Source organism: Sinocyclocheilus rhinocerous, unplaced genomic scaffold (genome assembly GCF_001515625.1).
Source record: "Sinocyclocheilus rhinocerous isolate Xijiao unplaced genomic scaffold, SAMN03320098_v1.1 scaffold239, whole genome shotgun sequence".
Classification (NCBI taxonomy): Eukaryota; Metazoa; Chordata; class Actinopteri; order Cypriniformes; family Cyprinidae; genus Sinocyclocheilus; species Sinocyclocheilus rhinocerous.
The window spans coordinates 407,303-426,958 of record NW_015653198.1 but is presented as its reverse complement, the minus strand read 5'-3'; the positions used below and the strand labels follow the sequence as shown (position 1 = coordinate 426,958).

Here is a 19,656-nt window from a genome sequence, read left to right as displayed (position 1 = left end):
GTATGCTGCAGTCACATAATGCAGCCAGTCATGTGAAGCGAGTGTTGGTAGCAAAAGCGCCGCATCAATCACATGAAGTAGGCTGACCATGGGGAGCATTAATAGCTTGCCATAAGAGATACTCTTATGATACGTTAGAGAGAGAGGGGAAAAACCGCCTGCTCACTGTTATAGCTTGCTATAAGAAATACTCTGAAACACGTGAGCTCTTCCACTTATTTGTTTCAGCTCAATGCAGCAGCGGAGCTGAAAGAAATAGTAATTTGTCGGGCAAATTAAATCATCTTTGAGAGCAAGGGGGCCCCCTGGTGTTTCGGGGACCCTATGCAGCTTGCGTACTTTGCGTATAAGGAAGATCGGCTCTGGATAACACTGCATTTCAGAGACAAAGACTTGCTCCCTAAAATATTCACTAGGACGAACTAGACAGTCAGACAGTATTATACAGCCTAGAATGTGCGAAAAGAGCGCTTCCTCATATAATCACTAAAAGCTGTCACTCACTTCAGTTCATTGCGATCTCACGCATTCCGTTAATAAGCTCTCTACACGGCACAATGAATCACTTATTTACATCGTATCTACACTTTGTTATAATGAGAAGATTCCCGAGCTTGCAGAACTCAGCACTTGACAAAAACTTGGCATGTTGAGCGGTGAGTGGATTCTAACTTAAACACTTCGGATCATTGCGTTCAAGAAATTAAACGATATGTCTGTGATTGGCTACATTGCCAATGCTGCAAATATGTTTCGCCAATAGGCCTATCAGATGGGGCCCCCTGATTCCCCGGGGCCCTAAGCGGCCACTTACCTCGCTTATTGGTTATGTCCGCCCCTGTGTGTAGATTGTAGTTTTAAAAAAAAACTGCTTCAATGATTCGTGTTAACTGTACATTTTCAGGCAGTTCAGACAGAACTGGAAATATAATTTAAAAACATTTCATGTTTAACATTATTTAACAAAACCGTATAAATCACAGTGAATTTGGGTATTGACATTACATCCATATTACATGTTTGTAGCCAAACAGTTGACGGTAGCCATTGACTTCCATAGTATTTTTTTCCCCTCTATATTATGCAACAGCATTATTTAGCACGGCTGTTTAGTTACCAACATTTATCAAAATATCTTCTTTTGTGTTCAGCAGAAGAAAGAAACTCATACAGGTTTGGAAAAACTTCGGGGTGAGTAAATGATGACCGTTTTCATTTTTTGGGGTGAAATGTTAAAATGTTTATGAGTCTATAGAAAACGTTTCTTTTCTCGTTTTGGACATTTTTAGTCATCATACTGCCATCATTAGCTTTAAAAAAAATGCTCCTGCGGCATGAAATGATTTTTTAAACGTACAAATATTCATGTAATCATTCAATTAATTCATAAATGCTGCATGTATATTAATTACAAAATGATGTTTTAAATAGCTTTAGATGGGGAGCATTACTAATCGCTTTTATAAACTAGGCTATTTACACATGTTAGATATAAAGGCTGTTTCATGTGCTCTCAATACCGTGCTATATGCTAATGGCCTTGCTATAGGGGCCGTTCACATACAACTCGTTCTTGCGTTTAAAATGTGAAAAAAACAACGCTGAGGAATGAAGAAAGCTCAGTCTCGAGGTGCATTTATAGTGTTTAACTCAATAGTACCGTCCCATCTTTAATCAAAATCTCAGTATAGTTCATGTTTACCTAGAAAAACCATTATAACGCAGCGCGATGAAACGCGTTCTGTGTGAATATTGCTCTGAATATCTGTGAAAATAAGTGCTGCAACCATGGGTAGCATATCTTGCAGGACTAACCCTCTAAAATAACGCAAATATAGTGCAGACACGTCTTAAAATAAAACTGTTTAATTGCCAACATATCGGGCCGTTTCACTGTTTGTATCTCTCAGCTTCTCTTGTAGCAGAACAATGAGCACACACTGCAAACTTCAAGAGTGACATGCATCCCCCATGAATTACTCTCTAAAATAGCAGTAAAAGTTTTTAGCTAAGAGCTTTCTCTTAAAACCTATTCACAAAGCTGCTGAGACAAACTTTTACTAAGGAATATAGAGAAGTCTTAAGCTAAGAGTAAGCGCGGGGTTGACCTCGTTTCTATGGATGATGTCAGCATGCTTACTAACTATGCACACAGTGATTGGCTGATAGTGTCTGTCAGAGATTTATTCATTGAAATATTGTAGAGCACAATTTTATGTTGCCATATTCAAATAAAGGTTTGAAAATAAAAATGTTAATTGCCACATTCAAATAAAGATTTTAAAATGCAGGCTTAGTGTCACTAATTAAACAATATAATATATGTAAATGTTCAGCTAATTGTCAGCCTGTATGCTTCTTGTAAAAAAAAAAAAATAGTGAATGTGCATAAAAAGCCTAATAGATGCAAATCCGTTTCTAACCTTTATATAATGTGTTTTTTTCTGGATTTTTTTGGTTGGTATTCTGTCTCTATACGTTAAAGGGGTCATATGATGCGATTTCAATTTTTCCTTTCTCTTAGGTATTCGGCCAATCACAACGCATTGGATAGCTGGCCAATCAGAGCACACCTCGCTTTTCAGACTGATGAGCTTTGTAAAAATCGACGCGTTTCAGAAAGGCGGGGCATAGAGGAGAAACAATAATGTTTATGTTATGTGGAAAATAATGTTATGTGGAAAATAATGCGGTTTTTCTTACCTTAAACCGCATAAACACATTTCATTACACCAAATACACAAAATAATGTTCTTTTTAGCAACACCATATGACCCCTTTAAAATAAACCTACCATAAAAATTACAGACCCTTCATTTTTTTGTAAGTGGGCAAACTTACAAAATCAGAGGAGGATCAAATAAATATTTCCCCCACTGTAGCTATTGTGTCAATGGTGTTTGGACATTATTTCATGGTCCTTTTGTTCTTCCTCCATCAGGCTTTTCTGGATGCTCTTCAGAATCAAGCGGAGGCCAGCAGCTCCATCATCGGTCAGTTCGGTGTGGGCTTTTACTCCGCCTTCATGGTGGCTGATAAAGTGGACGTTTATTCTCAGTCAGCAGAACCAGGCGCTCCTGGATACAAGTGGTCCTCAGACGGGTGAGAGAAATGAGAAGAGAGATGGATTTAAGAACAAAGGAGAGCCAGACAGACAAAAATAATGTTCCTTTTTATTAGGGCTCCTCAATTATGGCAGAAATCATAATCATGATTAATTTGATCAATATTATAATCATGATTATATTAATAATCATTGGAAGCCAAAATCGAAATCAAAACTAAACTTTGATGAATTGTGCAGTGTAAAGTATATGTTATGTTCAGCTGCAAATGGTACATACACAGTAAAATGTACACTGCATCAGAAATACCATGAGAAGATGACAAACAGTTACAGAAACAAAAGTGTCAGTACTTACTTGGTCACAATCTGTGTCTCCAGCATGTGATGTCTCAGTCTGACTCTGCAGTTAATCTTGCTGTCTCTCTCATATACAGTGTGTTTCACACTGAATCCGTCTGTGTTTCTGTGTGTGTCTGTAGTTTCTGAACTCAAACTGACTCCTTCACTGTTCAGCCACTCAAGAACAGGTTCAGGGTTCCAACCTTCAGATTCACACTGTAGACGAAGCCCTCCTGAATCATCAAACCCATCTACGGTGATCACTGGAGGATGTCCTACAGCTACAGATGAAGATGAAGAACATTTATTGAGTGAACATGTTTTATCTTGCTATAAACATGTTTATTCTGATGACAAGAGAAACCAATAAAACATCATAATATAGCAACATAAATGCAAAGAGAAATGTTAGCCTTCATTGGTTCACTCATGTTCAACCCAGACATTACCAGTGGTGTCATCATACCAGGATTTAGACTTAATTAAACACTTAAAAAGACACTTAAAAAGTTTGTGATGCTTTTCCTCTCTGTAGTTCTTGATGAATTAGTTTTGTTCTGTAGGACTGAATCTGATCTGTGTTTCTGTCTTCATGATCCTCATAGAGATGCGCTAGTGAGTCTTAGATCAAGTCTAAACCACTCCACTCTCAACGTCGCCGCCATCTTGCAGTACTATAGCCTTTGACGGCACGGGGTTGGTTGTCTTGCCATTCACATTCAATATTATCACAGTTGTGCTTGTTAGACAATGTGAGGCGCGTCAAGTTTATTTGAGTTGTACAGTTACTTATGTGTCATGCCATGATGTCATTGACACTAGTCACACCACTGTGTCACACTCATCATAACACATTATGTCTGACTTTATGGCAACAATGAAAAGATAATAATGACCCACTGTTGTTCTGTTTCTTCCAAACAGCTATTGTATGATAATTTTATGTATTTTTTTGTGTCAGGCCCTGGTCACTGTATGCTGGTTATTATGCTTGTTTGCCATTTCATTGTATTGAAAAGAGCAGTAAACATGCTGCATATCATCATATTTCGTGTTCCACTGAAGGAATACAAGCTTGAAATAACATGATGGTGAGTAAAAGATGACAAAGTATTCTCCCTTTATATCAAATGAAGCATGTGTCACAGTCGATGAGTTCTACAGGTTTATAAAATACATTTCAAAGTTCTCATCTTTCTTTACATTGGACTTGATCTCTTGTGATAAACTGCAGCAGAAACAACACGAGACACCTTTTCTAAGAAACATTTTTTTCCTTATTCCACACATTTCTATGTAAAACGGCAAGGTTTGCACTTGACTGTATTATTACTATTGCACAGCTCTCTGGAAAAAAAAAGAAAAGATTGGTCTCTTGATGTATTGATCAATTGTAAATATCTCTTTATTCAACACAACATTATATAACAAGACAGCTCATCCCGAAAGCTTATAGTTTTACATACATGTTCTGTTCTGCAGTTTCTACAAAAAAAGTTCTATATCAATATCATAATGACTTGTTTATTTGGTGAGTAGACATGTAATAGGTGGGATAATGTACAATGAGCCTGTCATTTCAAAATAGCTGTATAAATAACTTACTGTACATTATTCCTTGCATAATTATCATACGTTCATCCCTCTTTATTTTACACATGAACACACACTTCATCTCTTTAAAACGCAGCTCTTCAAAAGGGGTAAATCATTACCAGATCTTAAATCTGTAATTCCATTAATAATCAGCAGCGTCAAACAAATGAACTTTATCTAAATGACGTGAATGCTAAAAGAAAAATATGAAAAGAGAAAACATGTATTATCATCATCAGAGTCTCACAAAATGGCGTGTTGACATTCATGTGTTTTGCCTCAGAATACTTGCTTACACACACACACACACACACACACTTACCAAATACATTTCATACACACAACAATTATTTTCTGTTATAGCAAAACTTGTTAAACTGGTAGAACTGCACAACATAAACTATCACACATCCACAAACAGATACAGATATCTATACATGTAAATTCAGGCAATGGCATGTAAATTCGGATGCTCACATGTTTTACCATGATTTTTAAAAAATTGTCTTGAGTGTCTGAATAAATTCTGCTGCAGTGAGAGTTCGTAAGACGATTATAAAGAAGTCATTACTGGCTTAGTTTTACGTTTTTTGTTTTTTTTTATCACTGACTGAACAACCTAAATGATGACAAATAAGTCACCATTTTTCGCTCAAATTGTTGATGATAACTCAAAATGTGACATTTTCTGTGAAAGAAAGCAAAACCAATGTTACACCGTGTCTACGGACGTGAGCGGCGCGGTGCAACAAATCCCCGACAGAAAACTGCTGCCGGGTTCTATTTATGACGTGCTGACACAAATTTCAAATGGTTTTCAACGGTCGTTTTATCGCGTCCAGTGTAGGCAGACTTTAGTTGTTGTAGACACGGTGTTACTCACCTACTGAGAAGAAACATAGCAACCTCGGCGTCCGATCGCAGGCCTCCGCTCCTTGAGTTCTCTCCAGCGCTGGAAAGCTGATCCGATATTTACACGGGTCCTACTTCTTGCCTTATCGTTCCGCAGACGTTTTCCTCTTTTGTTTTTTTATCCGCCATCTCTATCTTTCTGTCGCTCGGCTCGGCTAATGTCCGTCCCATGCACTGAACACTCTCTCCTCCACATCATGAGTAGACACGCCCCTTATTGCTGATTGGCTACAAGTTTGTTTTGCTATTCGGCCCGAATCAGTTTTCTAAAGTGTTTTTGAAAAATCACATACCCTGCCTTTAAGAGAAAAAAGAATATATGCATTGTTTTTAAAGGTTTAGGATTGTATCCAGTTTATATTCTAGGCTTTAAAATTATCAACTTTAAAATGATCATAAATGAGCTCAATTATAAATGTGGGAAAATAAACAGACCTAATTTAAATTAAAACCTTTCAGATCTGTAATATTTTAATAACAATAACTGCACTTTTACTTAACTTTTTTTTGCACTTGCACTTTTATTAACTCATTTTCCTTTCGTATGATTAAACAGTGTTTGTTAATTTGATATTTTGTGAAATATTTCACTGTCATTACCCAGGAAAACAAGACAGATAGAAACACACTGTCACACTATATGGGATAAGTTTTCTAATGGGCAGCTGTTGTTTACTGACACAGACTGAAAAATATTTTAATTTTAAATATGAAATACATTTTTAAAAAATTGTCTTGAGTGTCTGAATAAATTCTGCTGCAGTGAGAGTTCGTAAGACGATTATAAAGAAGTCATTACTGGCTTAGTTTTACGTTTTTTGTTTTTTTTTATCACTGACTGAACAACCTAAATGATGACAAATAAGTCACCATTTTTCGCTCAAATTGTTGATGATAACTCAAAATGTGACATTTTCACTTTTGGACCTTATTATATGAAAATTGCAATAGTAATGTTTTTATAGCATCTTTATAGAACATAAGTAAAAATTACAAATGTAAATTAAAGGCAGAGTAAGTGATTTCTGGTAGCCAATGATTTAAAATAGTAAAACTTAACAATAAATAATGTGTATGAATCTGGAACAGTAGATTTATGTACAGATGTGTGCATTATTTACTCTATATAGAACTGTATAAATAAAGAGATATGCATATGTATTTGCTGAAAACACCAACAACACATCCAACAATGGACAAGACCGACAAAGACCACAGGAAACAGGAACACTGGAGTTTAAATACACAAGAGCTAACAGACTAACAAGACACTCCTGGAAACAATCAGGGAATTAAAAGGACTACAAACAGAACAGGAAACATGAACAAAACAGGGCAGAATTCAACCTAAAGGTCCAAATATCAAAAACACAAGGTACACAAAACCGGGTAAACGTAACAGTCCTTGTAGGAGCTTGGCAGTAAAAATCAATTTTGTCTCGAACAGAGAGGCTCAGACATAATGATAACATGACAACAAGAGAAAAATTAAAACAGGGTTGGAAAGACACAATTCAATGGAATACAAAATCAGTGAGAAATCAAATTAATAATAAAAATGAAAATGAAGAACATTCATCAACAAACAGCAAACACTATTAAAGAAGGAACAGTATAACTGTATCTTCATGATGCTCCTCATTCATTTTCTGCTCCAGATCAAAATATTATTCATGTTGAAGTAAAGCATCGATCTTGTAAATAAATTCATACAGGCATTATGTATATTCTTTTATAAAGTCATTTAAGCAGAAGTCTTTAAATCTAAATATTTTAAGATCACAGTAAACATAAAATCACCCTTGTGTGTCCAAATTTTTGACTGGTAGTGTAAATAATATTTAATATTTAAGTTGGCTTGAAAAAGCCAACTTACTGAAATGCTATTTAAACTTATTATTATTCTTCTGTTGACTGTAACTTAGAGCTTTAACTCTACAACCACCAAACTCAGCTCAGATCTTCAGACTGATCAGAAGTTAGTTGCTATATCTTTCTTAACTGATCGGACTTATGGTTTTCATAAAACTGAAGATTAAAAATCATAAAAATCCCATAGACTTACATTGACAATGTTCAAATGAGCCAAGACTATTCAAACTCCAACTGTCAAAACTGTCAAACATCTGTTTTTCTAATAGACTGTATTGCCTTCAATACATCCAGACTTTAATTTTTGTAAACAATTTCAAAGAAAATGAAAACCATCAAACTTTTAAAACTTTTGGGCCTGCCTTTCTCAAGCCAACTTCAAAGTTTGTCTACGAACTTTACTATCTATTTATTGCCGTTACCCTTTTATTTGTGTTTTCTTTTATTTCAGTTGATCATGTAAATTCACTGATCTTATTAGTAATAATCACAGATGATCAGTGGTGTGGAGTTTGTATTCCTATAATACCCCAAACAAACAAATGGATAGAGTTTGTCATTAAAAGACTGATTAATGTAAGAGTAGATATGAGAGCTGGACTCCACATCGTAAAAGAAGACAAAACCTTTCTCATAAACCACAAACACACCGACCCTCTGAGGATCCACACTCAGAGAAAGAGAGTAAGCAGAAGAATCACGAGCTTGATACAACCCATCTCTCCGTCCCACAGTCCAGTATCCATTCTCAGGACTCAGACGGATCCCGCCCTTCCTGTTAACAGATTCTCTGGTCACTCCTAAATCCCATGCAGTTTGTCCGTTCACCTGCACCTCAAAGTAGAAACACCCTGAGGAGAATCCCTCCTTCCCAAGAACACCAAGATCTTCATCAAATCTTTTTCCTCCATCCACTCCATTCGTTTGTGTCTTTTCATATCTCACTTGTTTCCCATCATCAGACACGATGAGATGTGGATGAGCCGTATCAGCATCCAGAATCACATTCACTGTGGAAAATATTGAAAATGAATATGCTTTACAGATGAGTATATGATGAAGAAACAATAATTAGAAGACAATTATTTATTTTTATAGGAATAATGAGAACTTTACAATATAAACAAAATAAAGATACACCATTAATTATAAATAAATGTAATATCTAATACATTACATTATAAACAATAATGTTCATAATTTTCACATGTACTGCTGATAGACTAAAATGTTCTGATTGTCCTGTTTCATTTGCATGTTTTTGTCTAGCTTTTATTTAGTTATGTATGTAAAATAAATCATTATAATAAATAATGTATATATTAAAGTAATTATGCTATAAAATATGCCTTTAATTAAAATAAATATTTATGCCCTTTTACTCACCCGAGTGTGTTCTTAAATGTGTGAGAGCTAAAAACAGAAAGTATGAAGTTATAAAGGCTTCAGAACAGAATTCATCTTTAGATCAATAAAGTTATTTTTTCAACCACCACCTGAAGACAAACAAAATCCAAGAAGATTTACACAGTTTATATATCTTGTAATAAAATTTAATGAATTGAATACATATATGAATGCACAGCATATTCATTCATTCATTGTTTTGCTAAATAATTTCTAAGTAATTAATTTATATTTTAATTAAGCCATATAAAACAAATTCAACTTTAGGTATAATTGTCTTCAGACTTTCTAAAAGTTGTTCACGTTCTAAAGAAAATTATGAAAAAGATGAGAAAACATTAAAATTCAATCATTTTGATCACTCTGACAAACAAGTCATGATCATTTAGTTGTGTATATAGTGTGTGTTAATGCCACACGAGTGCACATCAGGAGCCATGAAGCTGGTTTAGCTGACTACAGGTAAGTTTCAGTTTAGTTTGTGCCAACTCTGGGTTTTAGGCACCATGAAAGTGGTTTGGCTTTCAGCGGTGTTCATCGCCATAGTAACTTGCGCTCCACAGATAACCTGCTCCGGGGCAGATTATGTTCTGGTTTAGAGATCACAAACTGAAATCTGACCAATCAGCTTTGAGCAAACTGACACATCTCTGACACAATAAAATCACTCCTCCAGTTTCTCTTGCTCCAAATTAAATGACACTACATAGTAAAACATATTTAAAGATCGTCTGGCTTTTAGTAATGATTATTTATTGTAATTATTTTATATGATTTACATAATTATTATACCCTTAATCCATTTTAGTTTAATAATTAAGCTTTTATTTTAAATGAATATAAATACATACAGATAATATGAAATATAAATAAGCTTTAGAATCAATAGATAAAGCTTTAAACATGACATATGAGCTTAGATTGTTGAGTCTCTGTATACCTATTTATATTATCAATTATATAAATTATATACACTTCACAACTATCACTTGCACTGATATGGCAAGATGTTTTCTTTAAGTTGTCCTCTTTCATGGACAGCTCTTTTCATCTTACTGTGTAAATGTGTTTAAATTCTTTATATTTTTCAATCTTTTAATCTTTGGCAGTAAATCGCACAGACTCTCTCGTGAGAGATGAATCACAGTTTCAAGGCATGTGATTGGCTGTTCATTACTGATGTCACACTTTCATGTGCACGTGCTCCATAAAGCCTGAGCTGACAGAGAAAGTTGATGATCAGTGTCATGGTACCAACAAAGGTTTTTTTTTGGATTGGTTTGGTTTTTGTCAACTCAAAACTCATTCTGTAACCCTGAGTTTGTTCAGCACCATCATGATACAAGAACCTGCGTGTCAGGATTAGGTTCTGTTTTGTGTTTTTGTGCATGTTTCCTTAGTTCTAGTTTTCCCGCCTGTGTTAATTACTGTTTGTTGCCTTGGTTACTGATTTAGTTACCCCTGTCCCATGTAATGCCCTTGTGTATTTATAGCCTTGGTTTTGGTTCGTTATCTTCTCATTTTTAAGTTGGTTGTTCAGTGCTCTGTTTCTTTTGTGTTATTTTTCATTAAACAATACTGCTTGCGCTTAGATCCAGCTCTATATTGTCTTTTTTGCAACCAGCCATGACAGACCTGAATAAATATACATTATACTGTATAAACAACTGGTGACCATTTACCAGACCCAAGATATACACAAAATAAATGAATGCATACATAACTGTGTTTTATGCCTGACAACAGACTTTAAATGAATAATGAATTAATAACATAATAAAGACAGATTCACCCTGTTGTAGTCCTCTCTTCTCCTTCTCTAGCCGATCGAGTGCTGAAGAAAATTCTGAATAAAGATGAGAGAAAACAGAATTCAGACAACAAATAGAAATATAATTTGTGAATCAGGAACAATAACTACTAATCACAGGATCTAAGATATACACGAAAGTATATGAATACACAATGCCTGTTAATTAAATATTTTGTGGATGAAAACAGACTTGACATGAATACTGAATTAAATTATTGGTCACACTTTAGTTTGGGGACCAATTCTCACTATTAACTAATTATTAACTACAACTTTTGCCTCAATAAACTAATGATCTGCTTATTAATAGTAAGGTAGTTGTTAAGTTTAGGTATGGGGTGGATTACGGGATGTAAAATATGGTGATGCAGAATAAGGCATTAAAATCTGCTTTATAATACTAATAAACAGCCAATATGCTAGTAATAACCATGCTAATAAACAGCTAGTTAATAGTGAGAATTGGTCTCTAAAGAGTTGCCAAATTATTTAATAAAGACAAATTCAAAAAATTTTGTTTCCTCAACATCATGTTTCGCAGATGAGGTGGTTTATCAAAACAAAAATGTGTAGACAAAATTCTGTTTTGCATTTTTGTAACATAATAAATTTTTTCATAACACATATTATTTTCAGTGTAGTCGCAAAGCTTGACACAGAAAACAGTGTGTTAAAACTGCAAATGAAAATTCATCCTGTTCAACCAAGGAAACCAGCCAACAAGAGCATTCATATGAAGTCATTCAATATTGTTTAAAGTTTTCATCATAGATTGATATTAAACAAAATACACTCAAAATAATTTGAGATGTGACATGTGAAAATTAAAACCTGCAATATGAAGGGAGTGAACTTCATTGACAACTTAAATCTTTTCTGAACTCATAGATAACTGTTTACACCGGATGGCCTCCACCCAAACAAACTAGGTCCAAGAGTGCTGAAGAACAACATCTAAGTCTCCCTCCATCATCCTTCAGCAGTGTGTGCCAGTCCACTCAACCGGAATGACACACACCTGGACAGAGTATGAACAAAGACTATAGATATACAAAGATGGTTCACTCCTATCACTTACGAATGGGAGAAACTGCAATGTGCAATATGGCGGAATAGTTCCGCCTTCTGAATGAAAGAGCCAATCCCTGATTGGTAAAGTCATTGCATCACTGCAGCTGCTGTTAGAAGCTCCGGTTCCCATAGAAACCTGAGACTCACGCTTATGACTGCACATGTGCAATGGCAGGTCTAGACTGAAAAATAAGCCTTTTTAACGCTACTTCAGGATCAAGTCAGTTAGAAATACCAAGGGTTCACTCAAAACAAGGGGAGTCTGCTTTTAGCTATTATGCCACCCACAGCTGGAATCAGTTTCCAGAAGAGATCAGATGTGCTAAAACACTAGCTATATTTAAATCTACACTCAAAACACATCTGTTTAGCTGTGCATTTACTGAATGAGCCATGTGCTATGTCCGAATGATTGCACTGTATTTTATGTATCATCATCTTTTTTCTTAACTGATTTAATTCAATTTAAATACATTTTTTAATCATTTTAAATTTGTAATCCTTGTTTTTATTGTTGTGATTTTTTATGATTATTTGTAATTCTTTTTTATGTAAAGCACTTTAAATTACCATTGTGTATGGAATGTGCTATATAAATAAACTTGCCTTGAAAATTATTGTCATACTGACGTATTTACATAAAATATATAAAATATTAAGAAAACAAGCATTTTACCTCTGTTTTTACGAGCAAACACAGCTATCAGTATTGCAGCAATCACATTGAGCACAACAAAAACTGAAATCAGGATGACTGATGTCCTCCAAGAATTAAACATATTACCTGTAAAATAAAACAGTAGTTAAGTGCATTGAGTAAATCAAACGTATTTTGGCGAGATGATTAAAAAATATATATATAATGTTGAGTTCTGAATGGTACATACACAGTAAAATATTTTAGCCTTACATAATGTAATGGACTAAGCTGATAATCATTCAATCTTTTCACTGAATCAAAAATACCACGAGAAGATGACAAACAGTTACAGGAACAAAAGTGTCAGTACTTACTTGTGGTGATAATCAGTGTCTCCAGCATGTGATGTCTCAGTTTGACTCTGCAGTGAATCTTGCTGTCTCTCTCATATACAGTGACAGTGTGTTTCACACTGAACCCATCTGTGTTTCTGTGTGTCTCTGTAGTTTCTGAACTCAAACTGACTCCTTCACTGTTCAGCCACTCAAGAACAGGCTCAGGATACCAACCTTCAGATTCACACTGTAGACGAAGCCCTCCTGAATGATCAAACCCATCTACAGTGATCACTGGAGGATGTCCTACAACTACAGATGAAGATGAAGAACATTCTGTTGTTATTCTGGCTTTTTTTTAAGTTAGTAAGAACATGTTAAGGCTGGAATACATTACACGACTATTGCCCTGATTTTTCATACGTTTGATATTTTCAGCTGATTTTAGATCACATTTTGTTTTCATTTGTCAAGCGTCTCCTAGGCACACGTTTCTGCGTGAGTTTGTTGTGATCCTCAGTTGTGTAGTGTATGATGGCCAGTTTTCCTTTGTGACTATTCACAAAGTCAGTAAATGTATGATGCCTATTGTTTTAAAATCTGTTCAGATTTTAAAAGTTATGTAGTATATTCCAGCTATTAGTTTTCAATGGTTTACTCACCTTCAACTTTAACATCAACAGTAGCATCATCATACCAGGATTTGGACTGAATAAAACACTTATAACGTCCTTCATCAGAGACTCTGACTGTTGAGAGTTTGAGTGATGCGTTTCCTCTCTGTAGTTCTTGATGTATCAGTTTTGTTCTTCCTCTGTAGGACTGACTCTGGTCTGTATTTTTGTCTACATGATCCTCATAAACATGCACTACTGAGTCTTTCAGATCAAGTCTAAACCACTCCACTCTCATGTCCACAACACTCATGAGAGGTTTGACTGAACAGGGCAGAATCACATCTTCACCAGATACAGCAAGAACAGGATCAGAAGATCCAACTACTTCATACTGCTCTGTAAAAGATAAAGAGAGCAGGTCTTATTAAAAGTGAACCTCCTATCAGTTGAACAGCCAACCTTCAAGGGCTACAGCGTTCCCATGTAAAACAGCAGCTGTCCTTCTCCACACAGCTCTGCATCCGAACATCTCTGCTTGAAAACACTGCTTGTGTGCATTTTTCTAAGCTATGTTTTATTATTAAATGGCTCTTTGTAAACTTTATTCTAATTGGTCAATATTTCTGAATAATGACAGTTGTCCATGGCAACGTTAAATAACTGACCATTCATCCAGGACACCTACAGTTTCTGTTCTGTGGTTTCTACAAGTAAGTTAATAGAATAATTTCAGCTGAGATCAAAATTTCACTTCATTTATTTGCTAAGTAGCTATGTAATAAATGTCATAACTTACAGTGGTCTGGTCATTATCACATACACTATAAACTAAACTATAATTATAAATATAGTTCAGCTGGACGATGAATAGACATGAGGGTGATTCTATAACTGGAGATACATTTGGCATTTCATAAAGTTAAGAAAAAAACTGTTCACTAACATAAATTCTTTCCAGTATCTCATTGAAAACATATTCAATTTTAATAATTCACAAATAGTCCTTACATTCCAACATTTGAAACTGAGATAATATTTCACCTATGCATACCTTAAAAAAATAAAAAATGCCTATGTCTTCATAGAATTGTCCGCTTGGTTACACTATTGTCAGCATTGTTACTCTACCTTGGTAACAGAGTTGACAATTTTATTTAATTTTTGCCAAAAACTCCACTTGCTAGCATAAATGTTAAGAGCACATGGCACTAATGAAATCATGATTCAAATACTGAGATAATTCCACCAATTTAAAGGCAAAATATGGTACGGTAACAGAGTTGAAGCATGATTTATGGACACACATTTTTATAAGAAAAAAAGTTATTTTTAAACAATTTAATGTTGAAGAATTAAGTAAATTAGTATTTAGGGCTTTTATATATAAAATTTCTATTCGTTCTGATAGTAAAAAGGAAGAGAAAATATAGTATTTTTAACATCATGTTAATCGCACATTCGGAATGATTGCAGTTACTAAAATAGGTTTTTATGACTTTTAGCATGTTGAAAAATTAAAGGAAAAGTTCACACAAAAATGTACTCACCCTCAGGTCATTCAAAATGTAGATGAGTTTGTTTCTTCATCGGAAAAGATTTAAAGAAATTTAGCATTACATCACTCGCTCACCAGTGGATACTCTGCAGTGAATGGGTGCCGTCAGAACGAGAATTAAAACAGCTGATTAAAAACATCACTATAATCCACAAGTAATCATCAATTTGGCTGCAGTACATTAATCAATGTTAAGCGAAAAGCTGTGTGTTTGTACAATCTATTAAGATGTTTTTAACATCAAACCCTTGCTTTTGGCTAAAATACAAATCCTCTATCCATAAAACCTTTTTCCAGTAAAAAAAAAAAAGCACATTTTGTTAAAAAAGAGAAAAGTTGGGAGGTTGTATCAAAGCATAGCTCAGTAGCTTAGTACACATAAGATACACAAATGTAGTTTCATTTGTCTGAGTACAAGGTTTTATTTTTTCAATTTTGCACCCTGTTTTGTCCCACTTCTCAAGAATGACTGACCTGCAATTATAGAATCACCCATGAACACATTTCAGCTCTTTACATGGGTGTGAATAATTACCTGATCTCGAATCTGTGATTCCAGTAATAATCAGCAGAGTCAAACAAATAAACTTCATTGCTGGAGGACACAGATGATAAAACATTATAAACTCGTGTGTTAACATGCATGTGGCTCTGAATACTTGCACATTTACACTTAAGGAACGAATACATTTTACATACACATCTACAATCAACTGGTTAAGTTAGTCCAGAGAAAGCAAGACACAAATGTACAACGTGTATCTACATAATGGGTAAATGTGTTTCTACAATCAGTTTTTTCATTCAAAGCCACATAATGTCATTTGAAACAGTTTGTTTTGCCTAATTATTAACAATAAAAAACAGAATCTATATTTATGCAGGCTATAACATATTTTGCCATTATTTTGATGTAATTAATCAAACAAAAGATTGTATGGCTCTACCATACATTATATCTTCCAAGGTGAAAGTATCCGCAACCACATATTTTTCTATCACCCAATACTGTAGTGTTCTCCAAAAGCCATCCATCCATAATGTAAAATATTTTACACAGGCATGTATCGAACTGCACGCAGACGTCATCAGTGAGCGTCCGCAGGGTCCTTTCACTCACCGTACGCCGGTCACGCCGCAGTTTCCAGTCTTCTGTTGGTCAAAAAAAAGAAAAGAAAAGAAAAAAGTCTTCTGTTGGTCAAACTACAGCAGCAGCAGCAGAAGCAGATATGATACGGTCATTAAGTTTACTCAAATACTCTCTGAATGTCTCTCAGAGGGCTCATATCAGTCTGTTGTCATCCAGCAGAGGAGTCGGGAAAAGAATAACGTTAGTCTCTGCCACATTCACTGGAGGTACATGTTTAATATGTTTATCATGGATGAGCTGTTAGATAGTGTGATCAGTGAATCAGAACAGCAGCGTGATGAAATATTATAACGGGACGAATGATTTTAATCAAATAAACGCAGGCTTTTCGGTTAAAACATGTATTTGTCTCATTAACAAAATAAACAGGATTTGTGCAGAATAAGTCTATTACTCAGTTGGACATGTTCAGTAATGATACCATTATCAGTAAATAATCTCCATAGACTATAGAGCATAGACAGTAGCAATTATCAAATCCAAACCCCTCTATATGGTTAATTAAACATCAGTGCTGTTTGATTCTGATGATTCTGACTCGTTTTCTTCAGCAGTTCACACTAATGTCAGACAGCACCTTCCTCACACCAGAGCTGCCAGACTCTGGAGCTCCAGCTGTGCTGCTGGGGTCAGTGTGGCTCATCGCAGATACAGCACACAACAGGCTGAGAGCACAGAGGAGGAGACGCTCCACACAATCATCAGTGACACCGAGAACGTTCAAGGTAAACCAAAGTTTGGGGTCAGAGAGATTTATTTTTTTATTTTTTATTTGGTAAGAAATTATTACTTTCTTTCAGCGAGGATGCATTAAATTGATCAAAAGTGATAGGAAAGAAATTTATAATGTCAAAGATTTCTATTTAAAAAAATGTGGTTCCTTTCTATTCATCAAATAATTCTAAAAAACAGCACAATTGTTTTCAACATTAATAATAATCAGAATGTTTCTTGAGCAGCAAATCAGCATACTAGAATGATTTCTGAAGGATCATGTGACACTGAAGACTGGAGTAACAATGCTGAAAATTCAGCTTTGATCACAGCAATACATTTAATTTTAAAATATATTCAAATAGAAAAAGTTATTTTAAATTGTAATAATATTTCACAAAACTTAAAGCATATACTATAGTGTATTGAAATTGCAAGTATATGTTTAAACTCTTGTTTCTTTGTTCAAATAAGGATCTTACTCCAAACACGAGTTTCAAGCAGAGACGAAGAAACTGCTGGATATTGTGGCCAGATCGCTGTATTCTGAGAAAGAGGTGATATATTAAACAAAAAACAGATGCAATGCGGTCATGTTTAATTATTTATTTTGAAGCATTCAAGTCTGTATGATCCTACAGGACTCAATCTATTGATTAACCAGTACATTTTTTAGGCTGAGTATTTGATTTAATTCCAGTTGTCATCATTAAAGTTGTATTATGTATATATCTGCAATATATTGGCCACCCTGTAGATTTATTTGATCAAAAACTAATCAATAAGTACATATTTAATCAGCTTGATTTGGCTAAATATTTTCATTTGTCTTATTGGAGAAGTTTTTACACTAATAAATATAGCATTTAATTTTAAGGATTGGATTCTGATTTACAACTAGAAACCCACCCCAGAAATATCTATATAAATTATAATAATATAACAATGCATGAATGGAAGAAAAATCATATAACAGGGCTCCTACAGGGTTTGGAAAAGTATGGAATTTGATCTAAGTATTTTTCCAGGTCTGGAAAAGTATGGAAAAAAGAAAGCAAAGTATGGAAAATATTTGTTTCCAGACTTTTGCCCCTATTTAGTTTTTTATAATAGAAAACTAAGAATTTAATGAAAATAAATGTACTGTACAAGAAGTGTGTTTTCATGGCAGCTGTTTAGTTATTCTTTAGTGATTGTCAAATACCACTGAATGAATTCAAAGTGCACTTTTCATTATGCAAAATGCAGGTTATAATCATTAGAGCCCGACCGATATGGTTTTTTGGGGGTCGATATTAGGAAGTAAAAAAGACCGATATTGATATATCGGACAGTATTTTTTATCTGTAGGCTATATTATAGTACAGTATAGTCAAAAGTTTGGACACACTTCCCATTCGTGTGTCCAAACTTTTGACTGGTACTATGTATATAATACAGTATATAGCCTACATAAACAGAATATCTGTAGGGCAAGCAAGCTACTGCCAAACCAACAGGGGCAGGTTTATGCAGGAAGCACAGCTTTTCCAAATGTAAACATCTAAAATGAATAAATAATAATAATGAATAATATTTTTTCACAAATTCTGTGTTATGTATTTTCTGGTGATCAAATGAACATACAGAACATGAGGATTCGTCTTTTTGCAGTTTAATATTCAGACACTAGTCTATAACGCAATTTGATTTAAGTGTACTGCCCTGTTTTTTATTTATTCATCAAAAATAAGACAAATTCCATGAAATTCCGCGTTATACAATAAATTCCGTTTTTATGAATGGATTCCGTCTGCGTTTTCTGCATCGCGGAAATCACAGGGCCCTACTAATGTAGCAAATGAATTTGATAAGCTCATTGTGAGAGAAAGACGGGGACATTGTCGTTTATTTACTTTATAGCATTGAGTCTTACCAACTAGGTGACAACGTAGCGTTAAATCTCCATTCAACAGACTCAAGCCACCACCGCTCTGTCGTCTATTGGACTGCAGAAAGATACTAACTTTTCAATCTGCTACATTACTGACTGTACTGACAAACTATGCTGACACCGTGTCCGCGCCGCAGCAAAGCGACCTTTGAAAATCATTTGAACTTTGTGTCAGTATGTAATAAATAGAACAAGGCATCAGTTTACTGTCAGCATTTGTCTTGTCGTGTCACGCTGCATCCAGTGTAGACAACATCACTGATTATAATGGGTTCTATTCACTCATTATATATAGATCAGTGGTTCTATTGTATTTTGTCGCGCCGCACCGCTCGCGTCCAGTGTAGACACCCAGTTAGGAAATGTGATGTGACCGATGTGACAAGCATTAGTTTTGGGCCGCAGCGCGGCCGGTATAAACACCAGCATTGACTGAGTGGCCGCGATCAGCTCCGGTGGCCGTGAAGCTGTAATGCGCCGCAGATGCGTGCCGTGATGCACAGATCAGCTCTAACGCCACTGAATCTGCTGTTAAAAATGAACCATCCATCCATATCATCATTGCAAAACTAAGAATTAAGCCTCGTACACACCGGGACGATTATCGCGCGCTTATCGCCGACGTTTTTCGACAC

At 35.0% G+C, this 19,656-nt stretch overlaps 2 protein-coding genes across 3 annotated transcripts in view; one reads left to right on the top strand and one right to left on the bottom strand.

Moving 5' to 3' along the window:
- Window positions 1–8,180: 8,180 nt before the first annotated feature.
- Window positions 8,181–15,892, bottom strand: LOC107715645 (butyrophilin subfamily 1 member A1-like). 2 transcript variants are annotated; one of them, XM_016521802.1, is made up of 7 exons: window positions 15,760–15,892; window positions 13,715–14,065; window positions 13,092–13,364; window positions 12,754–12,861; window positions 10,986–11,039; window positions 9,173–9,199; window positions 8,181–8,796 (listed from the first exon to the last, which is right to left on the bottom strand). In XM_016521802.1, exons 1-7 carry the CDS (start codon window positions 15,863–15,865, stop codon window positions 8,264–8,266), a joined length of 1,452 nt encoding a protein of 483 aa, XP_016377288.1. In that variant the 5' UTR covers window positions 15,866–15,892; the 3' UTR covers window positions 8,181–8,263. The 2 variants fall into 2 exon arrangements, with proteins under 2 accessions (XP_016377288.1, XP_016377289.1); XM_016521803.1 differs by having other exon boundaries at window positions 10,986–11,027.
- A 439-nt stretch (window positions 15,893–16,331) lies between these two features.
- The window catches only part of LOC107715625 (heat shock protein 75 kDa, mitochondrial-like), a 5,712-nt gene continuing 2,387 nt past the window's right edge, over window positions 16,332–19,656 (top strand). The window contains exons 1-3 of the mRNA XM_016521781.1: window positions 16,332–16,580; window positions 16,926–17,099; window positions 17,563–17,645. Of these exons, the coding sequence (XP_016377267.1) occupies window positions 16,454–16,580; window positions 16,926–17,099; window positions 17,563–17,645 (384 nt within the window). The 5' untranslated portion in view covers window positions 16,332–16,453. The remainder of the gene's footprint in view (window positions 16,581–16,925; window positions 17,100–17,562; window positions 17,646–19,656) is intronic.

Bases quoted from the DNA above. Each gene is read 5' to 3' on its own strand.
- LOC107715645 (XM_016521802.1), bottom strand. From the start codon at position 15,865: ATGTTAACACACGAGTTTATAATGTTTTATCATCTGTGTCCTCCAGCA. The intron at 14,066-15,759 runs GTAATTATTCAC...TATCTTTTACAG, and splicing joins AATCACAGATTCGAGATCAG to AGCAGTATGAAGTAGTTGGA. The intron at 12,862-13,091 runs GTAAGTACTGAC...TTTATTTTACAG, and splicing joins GACACTGATTATCACCACAA to GTAATATGTTTAATTCTTGG.